This window comes from Aspergillus sydowii (assembly GCF_001890705.1).
Source record: "Aspergillus sydowii CBS 593.65 unplaced genomic scaffold ASPSYscaffold_4, whole genome shotgun sequence".
Taxonomy (NCBI): Eukaryota; Fungi; Ascomycota; class Eurotiomycetes; order Eurotiales; family Aspergillaceae; genus Aspergillus; species Aspergillus sydowii.
Window position 1 is genome coordinate 1,267,797 of NW_024467862.1, and position 14,326 is coordinate 1,282,122.

At 52.2% G+C, this 14,326-nt stretch overlaps 3 protein-coding genes across 3 annotated transcripts; all 3 read right to left on the reverse strand.

Moving 5' to 3' along the window:
- Positions 1–14: 14 nt before the first annotated feature.
- ASPSYDRAFT_44156 (uncharacterized protein) lies at positions 15–3,407 on the reverse strand. Its single transcript, XM_040846802.1, has one exon. It carries the CDS (start codon positions 3,017–3,019, stop codon positions 269–271), a length of 2,751 nt encoding a protein of 916 aa, XP_040703570.1. The 5' UTR covers positions 3,020–3,407; the 3' UTR covers positions 15–268.
- A 225-nt stretch (positions 3,408–3,632) lies between these two features.
- Positions 3,633–6,066, reverse strand: ASPSYDRAFT_200644 (putative TBC domain protein). The gene is made up of 2 exons (XM_040843783.1): positions 4,432–6,066; positions 3,633–4,376 (listed from the first exon to the last, which is right to left on the reverse strand). Exons 1-2 carry the CDS (start codon positions 6,046–6,048, stop codon positions 3,771–3,773), a joined length of 2,223 nt encoding a protein of 740 aa, XP_040703571.1. The 5' UTR covers positions 6,049–6,066; the 3' UTR covers positions 3,633–3,770.
- A 1,277-nt stretch (positions 6,067–7,343) lies between these two features.
- ASPSYDRAFT_120517 (telomerase reverse transcriptase) lies at positions 7,344–11,329 on the reverse strand (the record flags this gene model as incomplete). The annotated part of the gene is made up of 6 exons (XM_040840409.1): positions 7,344–9,239; positions 9,289–9,495; positions 9,743–10,125; positions 10,162–10,440; positions 10,494–10,794; positions 10,862–11,329. 6 exons carry the CDS (start codon positions 11,327–11,329, stop codon positions 7,344–7,346), a joined length of 3,534 nt encoding a protein of 1,177 aa, XP_040703572.1.
- Positions 11,330–14,326: the final 2,997 nt, after the last annotated feature.

Genomic DNA, 14,326 nt, shown 5'->3' on the forward strand with positions numbered 1-14,326 from the left:
TATAGACAAACGTCCTTCAACCAACACATTCTGTAAAGTAATATGGATCTGCGTAGATATACAATAATAATAACAATATTATTTATAGGTATGTACATATAGTATGTCCGTATATATGTATATGACAGGGTATCAATAACAAATCGACAAACCGCCTAAAACACCAGCACCGACTTCTGACGCCGACGCCAGGACCATACCACACAATACAATCCCACCCCATAAATCATGGACATTCATTCGACATAAGTGTAAGCATAAATAGACGTCAATACTCCGAAGCAAGAGGGAATCCATCAATCCCAACCCCTTCTTTCCGTCCTTTAATTATCGACCTCAAACATGCACCCACGCCCTCCAAATCACCTAGCAGGCCCACATGGCCACGGTCAGACTTGACCATACCATCACGAATCACTCTATACCCATGCGGTAACATCGCTGCGCTAGCAAGACAGACCCCATCACCAGCGGCGAAAGCCAGATCGTCATACGCATCGGCGTACTTGATAGCCTCGCGAGAAGCGACGCGAGCACCGTACACTGTTGGCACGGATTTGGAGTACAGTACCGCGAAGGGTGGGTACTTATTACTCTGCTGGTGGGCGTCATTATGGAGGGTTTCGTGCTTGAAGGCCTGGACCTCTGCGAGTGTGCGCTCGAGATACTCTCGCGCGGCGGCTGGGTGGAGGGTGATAGGTTGGGTGTTTGGGGTTGTGGAGGATGAACCCTTCGGGTTTGTAGTAGGACCGGGGAGGCCTTCGCCCTTTGGATGAAGGTGGTTAAGAGGTTTGAAGTTGTTTGCTCCGGTTGCTGCGGTCGTCGAGGAGTTGTTGCGACTGTGGCCGCCTCCGCTGCCATTGGTCACTGTGGGGGAGTGATCAGGTGTGAAGCCGTCTAGGTCTGTGTTGTCGTCCGCTGAGGAGTTGGACAGGATGGTAGAAAAGCGCTTGCGGAGAGGAAGGTTGAGGGCGCTTGACGAAGTGGGCACGGGTAGAGGCTGGGCTATGCAAGGGGAGAGGCGGTATTCGTCCCAAGTATCTGGGTCAAAGTAGTCAAGGCGGTATTCTTCCTTTGTGCGCTTGTCGATAAAGCAGTGGCCCTTTTCGGGGAGGAGAGCGAAGCTCGTCCGAAAGGTGAAGTTGACTTGCGCGGTTAGGACGCGAGAACTGAGGAGGACGTCGTCACCATTGCGGAGAGGCCCGAGAATATTGACACAGTGTTGCGGGACACCAGCATAAACGACACCTGCGAAGAGCTCGGGCCGTTGGTTGACTGCATGCCGGGCGATTAGGCCGCCGAGGCTGTGAGCAATCACGTATGCGCCTCGCTTGTGCGGCGGAACGTCAGGGGCATTGCAGGACAAACCCTCAAGATACTTTATCAAGCGTTTCGAGAGGAGATGAGGGCTAAGTCGCCAGTCATAGCCGTAGTTGTGGACGCGCAAGTCGCCGCGGACGGTATTTTCGCACTTCTGCAGCCGCTTGAGCAGTCGTCGACAGATATCAACCGGGCCAACGTGCGAAAGCACTCCGTCTGGAATGATGCTCTCTTCCATGCGTTCCTCGTCTTCAGGTGTCAAACCGACCTCAAGGTCCACCTTTCGCAGGTTAAGTCCGACCTTCATGGGAACCCAGAGTTGCCGGTGTGGTGGCTTAGCCGAGCGTAGGATTGAACCCCGATAGCCACCCATAACCACCACGTCTCCAGTTAGCTCGCTCATGGCATCATAGAGGATAGGATATGTTGCAGCCACGCTCGAGCGAGGCGACTTCGCCCATGGCATCGTTAAATTCGATGGCTGGTCTTCGGGATATGCACGAGTCTCGTGCGGCGGAGCTAACCCTGCCGAAGCGCCTGTTTCGTCCGTCTCTGCCCTGCGGTGGGAAGCATCAGAGAGAAACTGTCTGTAACCCCAATCGCTGCGCAGATCTTGTAAATGAAGAGTGGGCATGCTCAGAAGCCGACTGCTCGAATCCTGCAAGGTATCCTTGATGGCCTTGAACCGGCTGTTCGTCTGGGAATGGATATGCTCGTACTGAGGGCGATGCTCAAGCGACGATGCAGTAGACGAAGCCCGCAGGTACAACGAATGGTCCGAGGACGACCGGCGCAGGGTTGGATTCGAACCGACGAAGGAATGCTTGCCGCGAGTGCTCGCAGACGGGGCCTGCAGCGGCCTCAGTTCGCCGATCGGATCCTCCGCAGGAGCGGTATCAGTGGCAATCTGTGTACCGTTTGATGATGGTGAATTAGCAGTAGGCTCCGGCGAACGCTGCGGTGACCGAGGCACTGCGGACACACCACCCTCACCACGGCCACCAGTATTACCACCACTACCCCCATCCTGGTCCAAATTGAGCCGTGACGACCAACTGCGCGAGCGAGTCCTGGACACCGACACCAAGCTGCTGGTCCTCAAGTGCAACGACGGAAAGAACTTCTTCAGCCGGCTGCCCGTATGGCCATCTCCTGACCACGCGCGCGGCCTTAATGGCAGGGTGCTCTTCAAAAGCGACCTCGTAAAGCTCGTTCGGGGTCCGTGTCCCTGACCGTCTTTGATCGGCGCAGGAGTTGTAGAGGCCTTCCCACCCGCTGTGACTCCAGCCCCAGCTCGCCCCTCATCCTTATCACTATAAACATTATTATTGCCGCTATCGTCCGTCAACCCCTCCGGCTCCTCCGTAATATCCGGCGCAAAAATGCCCTCGTTCTCAAAGAAGCCGCCATTGCGCTCCATAATGCGCGTCTTCTCTTCTGCGGGCGTCGATCGAGACTTCAGCCGACTCTGGTCATAGCCCATGCTGACACCGATTACGTCGTCGGCTTCGGCTTCGTCAGCCATGTTGGCGGGATTGGGGGGGCCCGCATCCTCGCTGTCGGAGGGGCTGTCTCCGCTCAACTCCCCGCCGACAGCGCCGGTGGGATACCTATTGACATTGGGACTGGCATTGGGGCTGTGGCCGATACGGGCATCGTGGGGGATGGTGATTGCATCCGGGCGACGAGAGGAATACATAGTCGGGTGGATGGCGAGACATCCCAAGCAAGGACAGGGCCGGGGGGAACAGGGAATAGGTAAGGATGACGATAACAATATATATAAGTAACAATGAAAACGAATACGAAACAAGCCGAGGGAAAAGATGGGAAAAGAGGACTCAAGGATTTGATTTGGGAGGCGATGGATGGCCCGGCGAACAGGGGAGACAGAAAAAGAAAGGGTCCACTGCACAGCCTTCTTTCCGGGTCCCCCGGAAGCAGCCTTTCAAATCTCAATCAAGAAAGTGAGCATAAGCAGAGAGCTAAGGAGGAATAATGATGCCAATTGGACTGAGGCCGGCTCGAGCCGCTGTCTCTTGATTGTTTGATCTCAACCCCATTGTTGCGTAGTCTGGATATCATCGATCTACTCGTGATCGCTTTGGGTCGATCTTAGTGTTGTTGCTGTTTGCGGGCGGAAGTTCGCTGTCATGTGATAATGCTTGACTCCTTATCGATAGATGATGTCATTATACAGATGACTCAGCAATATATCATTATGCAGGCCGGGACAAGCAAATGCTAAGACTGCAGGTTTACGAACTGCCCAATGAGCTTAATCTAGTTACCTATTTTACGAGAAACTATTTCATGGAAAAGTGGATTAAAAATGCTTCATACAGTAGGTTATTTACAGTCAAGTCCTCGCAACCAATCATGCGATGCTTGAGACTCGTATTCGTTCCAGTCTCGTATACTAGGGAGTATATAAATGAGGGGTAAGAGTATCATGATGCCTGCGAGTGCACCTTGCCTGCCTCTCGCATCTCAGTCATGAATCCGTCCTCATCACCGGCAGATGACAGGATCCAGTAATCGCCCGCTCCAGCTAGTCCGCCTCCAAATCCGGCTACAGGAGCTGCAGGCGCACTACGACGCTCCTTAGGCCGGGCTCCCACGTCGTGAGGTCCCCAGGCAAGGATATTCTTAACTGCAAGACGGCTTTGGTCATCCGGCTTGGTGAAGCCAAACAGTTGCGTCTGCAGGCAGCCGAGAATTGCAACGGCAGCACGAATCATGATGCGGTCACCCTCGAAGACCCAGCAGTCCCAGACACGGCTGAGACGCTCTAGGTCAAGGCCGTTGGTGAGAAGCGACTGGAACATGTTTTCGAATATTTCCTCGTCCGATAGACGCAGAGTTTCATAGAGATGGGTGGCCAGGCGTGGGAATTTGTAGCGAAGCGTCGTGGACGCCAACGAGTAAGTGCGACCAACTGCTCCGCGGTCCATAGTCATAAATGCAACGGGCAGAGGTCGGTTAAGCGCATTCGCCATAGCGCAGAAAGCGGACGAAGGGGTTGGGAATTGAAGCACAAGGAGCGCGGCAATGGTCTGCGAATTATTAGCTTGAGAGTAAACTTGTCTGTAATGGTGGGGGAAGACTAACATGAAGACCTCTCATGTATCCCACATCACTCCGATACATCGAGTACGCTTCCAACACATCGACCAATGTTTCCCGCAGCGGGCCGCCTTCTTGGAAGAGGTTCAGCTCCGGGAAAGCATTCGAAACATCGTTCCGGATCATATCAAACCACTCCATCAGTCTTTTATTACTTTCGCCCGAGTCGCCCTCAGACTTGGCACGAGCATCTTTAGCTCGCTTGAGGGCTTTGTTGAACGATTCATCAGACAGAGCCAGCTCATTCCCGATGGCACGACTCCAGGTCGATCCTCGGATACGTGATGGTATTCCCCGCCACCACAGCTCGCGAGTACGAGTTTCGCCAATGGCTTTTGTCCAGTTAGGATAGACGTAGTCATCCCAAATCTGCTGAAGCGTATCGCGGGTGTTGTCTCGTTCGCATTTGGCTGAAGCCGCCTTTGCGGCTTTACGCTTTTCTGCTTCCCGAGACTGTTCCATCATTCGCTTATATTCCTTGAGATGCCGCTTTTCCTCCTTCTGATCCTTTGGAGGAAGCCAACTGGGACGGGTGCGCGTAAGAACCTTTTCCTTCTCTTTACTAATGGGCAACGGGTCGATCATGATATTGGACTTTTGAACAGGCGGCAACTCAATTGCGGCCTTGGAGTCCCGCTTCGATTCATCACTAGACCTCAGCGAGGAAGTTCCGCTCTGGAGGCTATCTCCACGCTTGCGATCATTCTCGTCGGCGTGAAATTCCAGAGCCTGGGTAAGATTCTTGGCTTCCTCGGACAGGTCGGACATCATGCTATTATAAGAGTAGAGGCGCGGGTTGCGAGGTGAGATCTGGCCACGTTCGGGACCAGCCGAGCTAGATCGGGCCATCTGTCGATTTGCTCGAGAAGTAGCGGGCGATAATTGAGCAGGCGTTGCAACCGAGGCCTCAGAGACCGAATGCGATAGAGGGAACGGCCGAGGCCCAGGACTCTGCCGGTTTGGGCTGTGGTCTCTGGACGGGGCACGGTCCTCAGCTGGCCGTGGGGAAATAGGAATGTTCCATAAGCTGGCATCTTCCGGAAGCTCGTCATCTGAATCATGATATTCTTCCTCCAGCTCCTTCAGCGACTTGCGGTTGCGCTGCCACGACGGTTTTCGGTTAAGAGATAGAGTATTAGCGGGCGATGGAGATAGAGTCTGTGTTGATGCTGCAGGGGACGAGGCGATGCCCTGTGAGGGTCGGAGAGGTGAAGCAGATCGATTACGACGAGTCTTCGATGACGGTCGCGGGGTTTGCAAGTCACGCGAGCTAGTCATGAGCTTTGGACCGGGACGTGTCTGGGATGGGTAGGGGCTTCTCGGGGAGTTCGAGATTAGATCGCGAGTATTCGTGGACGGTGATTTGGCGAGCATCCTCGCTGTCGAGGCCCGCGCGACCCCGGGTGCTCGACCATAGGGAACAGATGGTTGCATATATGACACAGATTCATCTTCTAGGCCAATTTCTTCAAAGTTCCCAACATCTGTAAAGGCCCCGTCGGGGCTAGACATGCGCGAGGAGGATCGGTAAGACGAGGACTTGGAGGACTTGGACCCCGAGAGTTCGGGTGGGGAATTCGGTGCGGTGAAAACAGCCGTCATAACGGTCGGTAATGTAGTCTCGAGCCTCGACTCAGCGGTGCGGCCGGACTGGGTGTATTATAATTATTGTAATACAGTAGAGGTATAATTGTAGTAGCGGTATGCTGTCGTCGAAGAGGCGATCGATCGCGTTGTGGGGGGGGAGAGAAAAATGCGGACCGGCAGCAACAAAAACGAAGGTCTGACGGGGGACTCGAGCGTCCCAACAGCGTCGTTATATTAATATTCCACAAGGAGGCCCAGGGCCATTAATCACCAGTCAATAACCAGGACTGGTATCCAGGACTGCGATTTCCAGCGCGTTATGCAGCCACCAGAGTTGCGAAGGGTGAACAGGGGTGGGAGGTAAGAAAGAGATAGATAGAAAAAGGGAGGAGCGAGTGGGATGGAGAGCGAGAGTAGAGACGGCGAGGTCGGGAAGATAGAAAAGAAAGGAAGGTCGACGACGCAAGCGAAAGACAGGATCGAGACGGAAGAGCAAAAGAGGTCGTGAAAAAGCAACGAAAGGGACGAAAAGAGCGAAGAATGGGGAGCGGGAGATGATTCCATCACCGAGCGCAGTCCATTCCAGGTTCTCAGCCGAACGCAGCAGACGGGACTAAGGGTCTACTACGGTCTCCGGTAGTGCACTGATGCCTGAGGCTTGTTCAACTCTCCAATGATCGTGGACGATCGCGGTCCAGACACTGGCTGCTCTGCTTTTCATTTGCTGCGCGCGGTGATCAGCATCAAACCAGTTTAGGGGCCAACTCAGTGCGGAGTCGCGACGTTATTTCCATTGTTGAGATGAAGGAACGAGCGGCTGTTCCAAGGCACGCCACCGCATATCCACACGTGCGGGCTTGCTTGTTCGACTCCAGCGATAATTCGAGCCTTGCGAGTTGCAAAGCGAGGATGGAAACATAGAAACACGCCCTGGTCTACCGGTCGTGGACAAGGAGGAACTACATTGTGTTTGTTGTTCTATGGAATTGCCACCCCCTTTCCTGTTTGTCCACTGCGCTGCTCGTCCACTTACGGCAGTTCCGTGGGAATGCCATCCCATCCCACAAATTTCTTGCATCTCGGCTATCTACCATGGAACGTCGCGGTTATTATTAGCTGAAAAGATTGAGGACTGGCATCTTTCATTATTACTAATTGTGTTAGTTGCATTAAATCCAGCTCCATCCCTCTTCGATCCCTTGATCCCTTCATTATTGCTTACTAGTATCTCTGCCCTGCGTACCATCGGCACCACCGTAGATGTCCGGCCGCCCATGTTTCTATTTTGGAGCGGTAAGGAGACCGCAATGTCAAAAGCGCCACCCCCCGTAGGTGAGATTCCCCGTCCGCACTACCTGCGCCAACAGCGCGCCGCTCCCTGGGCTGCTTTCCAGCGCCTCTGTCATCATCCCGTCAAGCCAACACAGCACGCCCGCATACCGTGTCTGCTTCCGCCCCAACACAAACTGAAACGCCGCCGCCCCCAAATATTGCATCTGATGGTAGGTAACCTTGCAACGCTCATGCTGGCCTCGAATCAGTCGATATCCCAGCTGCATTGCGTCACGGACGGTGCGCACCACGACCTCAGGGCGTGGATGCGCCCGGGCGGGTAGGGACCGGGTATAGCGGTACATTTTCATCGCGGCGCCCACAAGAGCCTTGAATATGTTTAGGAGGACGGCATGCAGCGAGTTGTGTGCAGTGTCTGTGTACATCGGGTGTAGGGACTGCTTGACCGATCCGAGGACCTTCTGGTGGAAGAACCGCCCGGGGTTTCGCGCAGAATCGACGACTAGGGAGTCACTTAGCGCGGCAGCTGCTGACTCGGCGCCATCGAGCATTCGGTTTTGGTCTTTGAAGATATCCAGTGTTCGCGTCTCAATGAGACACCCGCAGTAGGGAAAGAGCGACGTGTCGACGAGTCGCGGGATTTGCATGCCGCCTACGGATGCCGCGAAATTTACCAAGCTCTTTGTTGGGTTGACAGAGACTCCGTATGTCGGTTGTCCTCTGAGCATCACTCGTAGAAAGTCCATTGCAATACCGGAATCCAAGGTTATGAGTAAGAAGTCGTCGACGTACCGGAGAAAGAGGGCGTCGTCCGTCTGTAGGAAACCGAGCTCGTTGCGCTCCATCTCTGCGTAGAACAAATTGCAAAGAAGACTGGACATCACAGAACCCTGCGGGATGCCGTTCCGTTGCCGAAAGAGCTTCTTTCCTATCTTAACGAGAGTGTTTTGGACGTGCTCGTTGAGAACATCAAGCAACCCCTCGCTGCTGTAGTTCTTCTTTTTGGTTGTCGTGTCGATAAAGACACTGTTTCTTTTCCCCACCACACCTGCACCAGCAATAGCATCTGCTAGATGCTCTGGCTTAGCTATCGAGGCGAATCTCTCAGCAAATTTCCTCCATGGCTTGCTATGTACTCCCTGGTTATGTGCCTGCCACATGTCCCCAAACTCATTTCTGGGGCACATCTCCACGTATTTCATCCAGTTATACTCTTCCTCGGAGACCAACTTCTCGATAAGACGCACTAGGCTCTGCTGCGGTATGGTATCGAAGCAAGATTGAATATCTAGCTTGACAAAATAAAGAGGTGTCTGCGAGTTCAACCCCCTATTGACCATGGACTTCTTAAACCCCTTCAGTTGAGAGTGAATGTCTTTGACGGAAAGCATACCCGAACCAAGTATATCGCCGCGTCTAGTTTTCTCGTAGTTGAGCATGTTGTGGACAGGCGCGATTGCCGAATTCACGCTTTGTACATAGCTATATCGCGCCTGGCGCCCCCAGCCACTCTTGACTTGGGTAGGCCGTTTCAAATTCATGATTGGCCGGATCCCCGTCAACTTAGGGAGTAGCCTTAACGAGCCGTACCCAAGTGATTTCTTACTACACAACAACTCTTGGGCCTTAATCGGCGTCAACTCCTCGAACATGGAAGCCCTTAGATTCGCCAATGGCTGTGTGGTAAGACGGCGCCACACGTCATGTCGGAAATAGAACAAGCGTTGTCGGTGTACTTGTGATTCGGTCACGTAGAAGTTCCCCCTAATGAGGGGGAGCAATATGGAATCGAACAGATAGTACAGAAATTCATGGAACAGCTCTCTTCGTTTCTGCAGGTCAGAAGCTGAGATCTTGTCTTCTGATGGTCTATCACTAAAGTTGTGAGGTTCAAGCCAAGGTATCTGCGTGATCTACAACTAGTCAGCAGTTGCACCTATGGTAAGAGTTGGCTTGCCGCACCTTTATACCCGCACAGATCTCATGCAGGCTCAGACTTTCACGCCTACGCATGTGTATAAACCTATCGACATGGCGGAGAATGATGTTCTGGTGGATGGCGCCCTGTTCACCGGTCCCGAAGAACCCAGCTGGAACCAGATTTTGAATGACGGCTCGGCAAAAGGCCGATATAGACGCGGCTGGAGTAGCATGATCAGTCAAGTTCACCTTTGGCCTAGAAGCACCTCGTCGTTTGCGCTTTCTCCCAGAATTGGTTGTCGAGAGCATATTGGTGGCCCGAGGAGAGTTTTGCGTGTCCGGATAAGCGACTGAGGGCTGAGTTATAAGCTGGCCTGAGCCAGAAAATTCGGCAGTAGATGTCGCCTCAGATTCAGTGCTGGGTGGTCCCATGGTACAATGATCAGAAAGCTATAATGATTAGTTTTCGTTCAAGTTTCTGGGACGGTTTGCATACCTGTTCAGAGCAGTAGTATCGAAGAAGGCTATTATAGAAACAACGCCGATGTCTGTTTTGCAGCTGGCGCACCAGCTCTAGCGCTCTTCCTCGAAGCCTTCTTGGTATCTTAATCGACCCCTGCTGCTCAGAAGTAACCCAATCAGTTCCACCCGTATCCGCACGTTGTTGGTGTCGAGTAAGTCTCAGTCCTTCCTTGCTGGCGATTTCGTCCTCTCGAGAGGAATAGTTTTTAAACAAAGGATTATCACGATAGTTTGACCAAGCTTTGCATACATTATGGAGGCCAAACTGTCGCGGAAAAACATACTTCATCACATGCACAGTGTGCTGCAGCGATTTAGATGAAGGAAACCGGCTGAGAACGTCTACAGACTCGTCAGCTAATTGTCTTGGTCGTCTCGATTGGCTTCACTCACGATTTGGTAGGCCGAATACGATCTTGCCCTTTATACCTAGTTGAGGACGGGCGTATAGCATACGCTGACGGCAAAATACAATCGCGTTAGGTTTTAGACGATTGCCATTTCCCCCGGCGCTTGAGTGCTTCGTGTTCGATCTGGTCTGAGCAGTCGGGCCCTGAGCAGTCGAGCCCTGAGCAGCAGGATCCTTTGTAACAGACGAGGTTTTATCAGCCCCGTTGGCATGGTCCTTCTCTGGCGAGGCTCGTATGGGCTTAAGACCTGACAGCGGGAGTCCTGGATTGAAAGTTAACACTCAGAGACGCATAAACATTCAGCTAATAACTCACCACTTATTTGGCAATAGACGCCCTTCTTCGCATCTACAGCCACAAAAAGTCCACAGTCAAGTAAAAGCTTCAACATAATCTCGTCACCATTGCCTCCCAACAAGGCAAGAACTTCCGGCCACGGCGATTGCTTAAGCATTCGGACGTTCTTGTTGGGGTAGTAAGACTCAACATTAGGGATAGTACAGAGGATCCCACGACTCGCCCGCCTGTATCCGTGGCTCAGAAGGTGTTTATCTTCCGGTCTACCCTGAAAGATGTCTCTGTGAGCGAAGACCGACGCGATTACAAAATCCACAACCTGATCAAGAACCAAGATTAGCCGTCGTCGAAAGTGAATCAAAGTTCGGGAGATATCGATATCGTACCTCAGACTGCGGACTCGCAGGTCCAGTATCAGTACCAAGCTGACTCGCAACTGCACTTTGCGCTTGCGAGAACGCAGCTAAATCCTGCCGTCGCGCCTGGCTGCGCGTAGGGGGCAGCTCTTCCCATATCCCAACCAGAGTCGTATCTAGGATATGAGCTAGGTCTTGGTTCTGGGTCTGCACGGGGCCTGGATCTTTGAGGGTCCCCGCTACATCGCCGCTACGCACCGCTGCAATTCTGCGTCGACGCGACTTGGACGATCTCGGTATGCGCTGCAGGATGTACTGCCGCAATGTCACCACTTGCCGGTAGTACAGGGAAATTACCGGATGGGATATCTCAGCCGTGCCGGGGGCTTGGCTGCCGTTGGTTTTTAAGTGGTTTGGTGAGATTTTTGAAGGTTGTTGTGGTGATGATTTCGCCCGCGTTGGGTTGTCTTTGACGGGTCTCTTGCGTTTTCTACCCATGGTTTAGCAAGAGAAATACCTGAAACTCATTCCATGAGGTATAATTAAGTTCAGCTTCTCGCGGCTACCATATGTTGTGAGTTGAGCCGGGAAGGGTGCTGAGTGCGACGCGCAGAAACGCGCGAGTAACGCGAGGGGAAGGGGAAGCTCAAAGAACTGCAACCTTCAGGTATTGCCGCATTGTCCTTTAATAAATCAGGGTGCTGCTAGATAAAGGCTCGAATAAAGATCTTCCTGCTGTGCAACCTGTGTTGCATGAGGTCAATTGCAAACTAATGTTGAGGATTGCAGGAGAAGCACAGTAAGTAGTATCTTCAATTTTGGCTCCGCGATCAACATCCAGGCCGGCTTTTTTCATTCACGAAATGTGAGTCAATCAAAAAGCTTTTAGCGATATTTTGGATTTCCAGAGAATAATATAATGTTCACTTTGTTTAAGTGGTCGAGAATGCGAGAAGGATGATGCTGGTCGCGTTTCTGGGAAACTATTGTTAAGATAGGCCGGAGCTATATAACTACTACTTAGAACCACCAGGGCATCTGAAAAATCCACAATTTTATTTGCTCCTTTTATAATCAAACTAGTTTCAGACCCTTAAATTCAATTCTAACAACATCAGCTTTACTTCGATAGATTCAGCCCGCAAACACGGAATTGGCTTTTGAGTTGTTTTGAAGTTTGAACTGTTTCGGCATGTCAACACTATAGCCGTTGGTCCCGACGAAACAATTCTCCGCCAGCATAATCACGAAACAGAAGACTATTGGTCTGCGGGAGTGGATTTACCAGACGTCTTCCTCAGCTTCTGAAATCCCACCCCGTAGTTCCACGCTCCGTGCCTCAAGAGGGCTCCAGCCTCCAGGGTCCTGTTCATGCAGGGACAGGCAGGTCCATATCGCAAAGCAAGTTTGCAACACAACCCGATCCAATACAGTGACCCACCCACTATTGGGTCTTTGCAGGAGTTTCAGAGGAATTCTCCTCCTGCAAGCTTGTCCAGACCACTTAAATTGATTCAAGACTGCGGGCTCGTACGCCTGGGTCCTGGAAACATGTGGCTCCTGTACGGCGAACGACGGCTGGACCCGGCTTGTGATCAAACATCTGCCGGCCGAGTTGCAGGGTCGGAGAGCTCCTACTCCGTCTGTTTTGACTCCTGTCGGATGGGGTTGGTGTTGGGGAGGTGATATCCCATTGGAATCACGTAGCGGCGGCTGATTGGAGTCTGATAGAAGAAGCTAACTACTGTAGGTAGGCACTACGCTGTTGGCTCTGGTAGTGTAATCAGGCACAAATTTGCGCCTAGCTGTACCCATAATTTGCCATGAGAATGGAATCGAGGGTTTATGGACCGACAAACAGAGCACCATCTGCCATGCCGACTGTGATACCTGCCACGGGCGAGGCGTCGACTGGCGATATAGTCACACAATTGAAGCCGATAAGCACTTAGTCTGTTGCTTACTGATTATTGCCGCGGCAAGGGAACGAGGGCAAGTATGGAAAGATAACTAGAACGAAGAAATGCATTGCTAGCGCATGATGATCTCGTCGGCTTCAATCGAGGCATCACGAAGTTTATTTCCAACATCTGCAACATCTATCAGGTGCAGTGGAATGAATGTACGGAAAGGCGGAAATTGGCTTATGGAACAAGAGGTGACAACGCAGCGTGCCAAGCTTACAGGTCACATCGCAGCACTATGTAATATTCCTGAGTCCTGGGCGGCAGGCTGAGAACGAGAGACGAGCAGAAACTTCACCCGTTTTCTGTCACGGACGCAGGTGCAAGAAACTTCGAAAGAAACTTTCCATTCCGCGGGCCGCCGACGCAGCTAAACACAAATCCGTGTGGTTACCGAATCCACCGAAGAACACCCGGAAGAATCTTCTTGAAGGAAATCTCTGACGCGCGATTGCTTGGAAATTGCAATGATATTATTATATTATTGTGTGCCTGACGAAAGGAATAATATTAATTTTAGAGATCCCAGATCCCTGGAAACACCGGCGGCCACACGCAGAGTCCCCACCGCAGCGCTGGTCCAGGCCTGCCATGAACTGCGGCCGTGACGACTGTTCCTGGCCTCACCCAAGGATCGGGGATGGATGATCTTCTACGAGAAGGGCAGGAAGCCACTCGACCATGGGACGTTAGTATCTGGAGATTGGAAATGGATGAATGAAATAATCCAGACGTCACATGTACGAGGAGTCAGATTGAAGGCCATTGTTGGTTATCGATCACAAGTTCACACCAAGACGCGGACAAGACTCGACGGGAGACTAGTCGAGGTCAATCAGGTCCCAGCATGAGGCAACAATAAAAAACTATTCAGCATCGGCAAATCTTCGCTACCCCGTGCCTGAAGCAACTTGAATGCCGAGAATTATCGTGGCTTCAGGTTCTAGGCTCTGACAGCGCCAGCTTCAGAAATGGATGGATCGCATTTCCAGGAAGAGTGGAACGCCGGCAATGGATAATGTCCAATCAGTCGGCCTTCCAGAACACCGCAGTTGCTGGATTTCGTGCCTGGTTTGATGGACTCATCACTCAGTGTTGAGGCTTGAGACTAAATGACACTCTTCGTTGACTCAGTAGTAGTCGATTTGCTCGAGTTTCGTGAGATGATCGTACGTGGATCGGCGATTAGGCCTCAGTTCTTTGTGGACTGCAGAGTCAGTGGACTCAGCGACGCCCAATGGGGAGTCAAACAAAGAAACACACCACCCCGATTGAGTTCCGGGTCTAAGATCCTTTGTCGGCTCCCTCGAGGCTGGGAGTCAGATAGTATCCTGAGGTGAGGCGCTGCGTCTAATTATTCTCGCAGCTGGAAGGGCTGTCCTGGCGATCATGGTTTGAAGGTGAAACCCCTGCGCCAACACTGGCGAGCGTGTGGACTCGGGAGGGATTGGACATGGATACCACGCTTGTAACGAGACGTAGTCCTCGATGAGGAAAAGTAGTTGAGGCAGGGCTGTTGTAGTGGCCCACT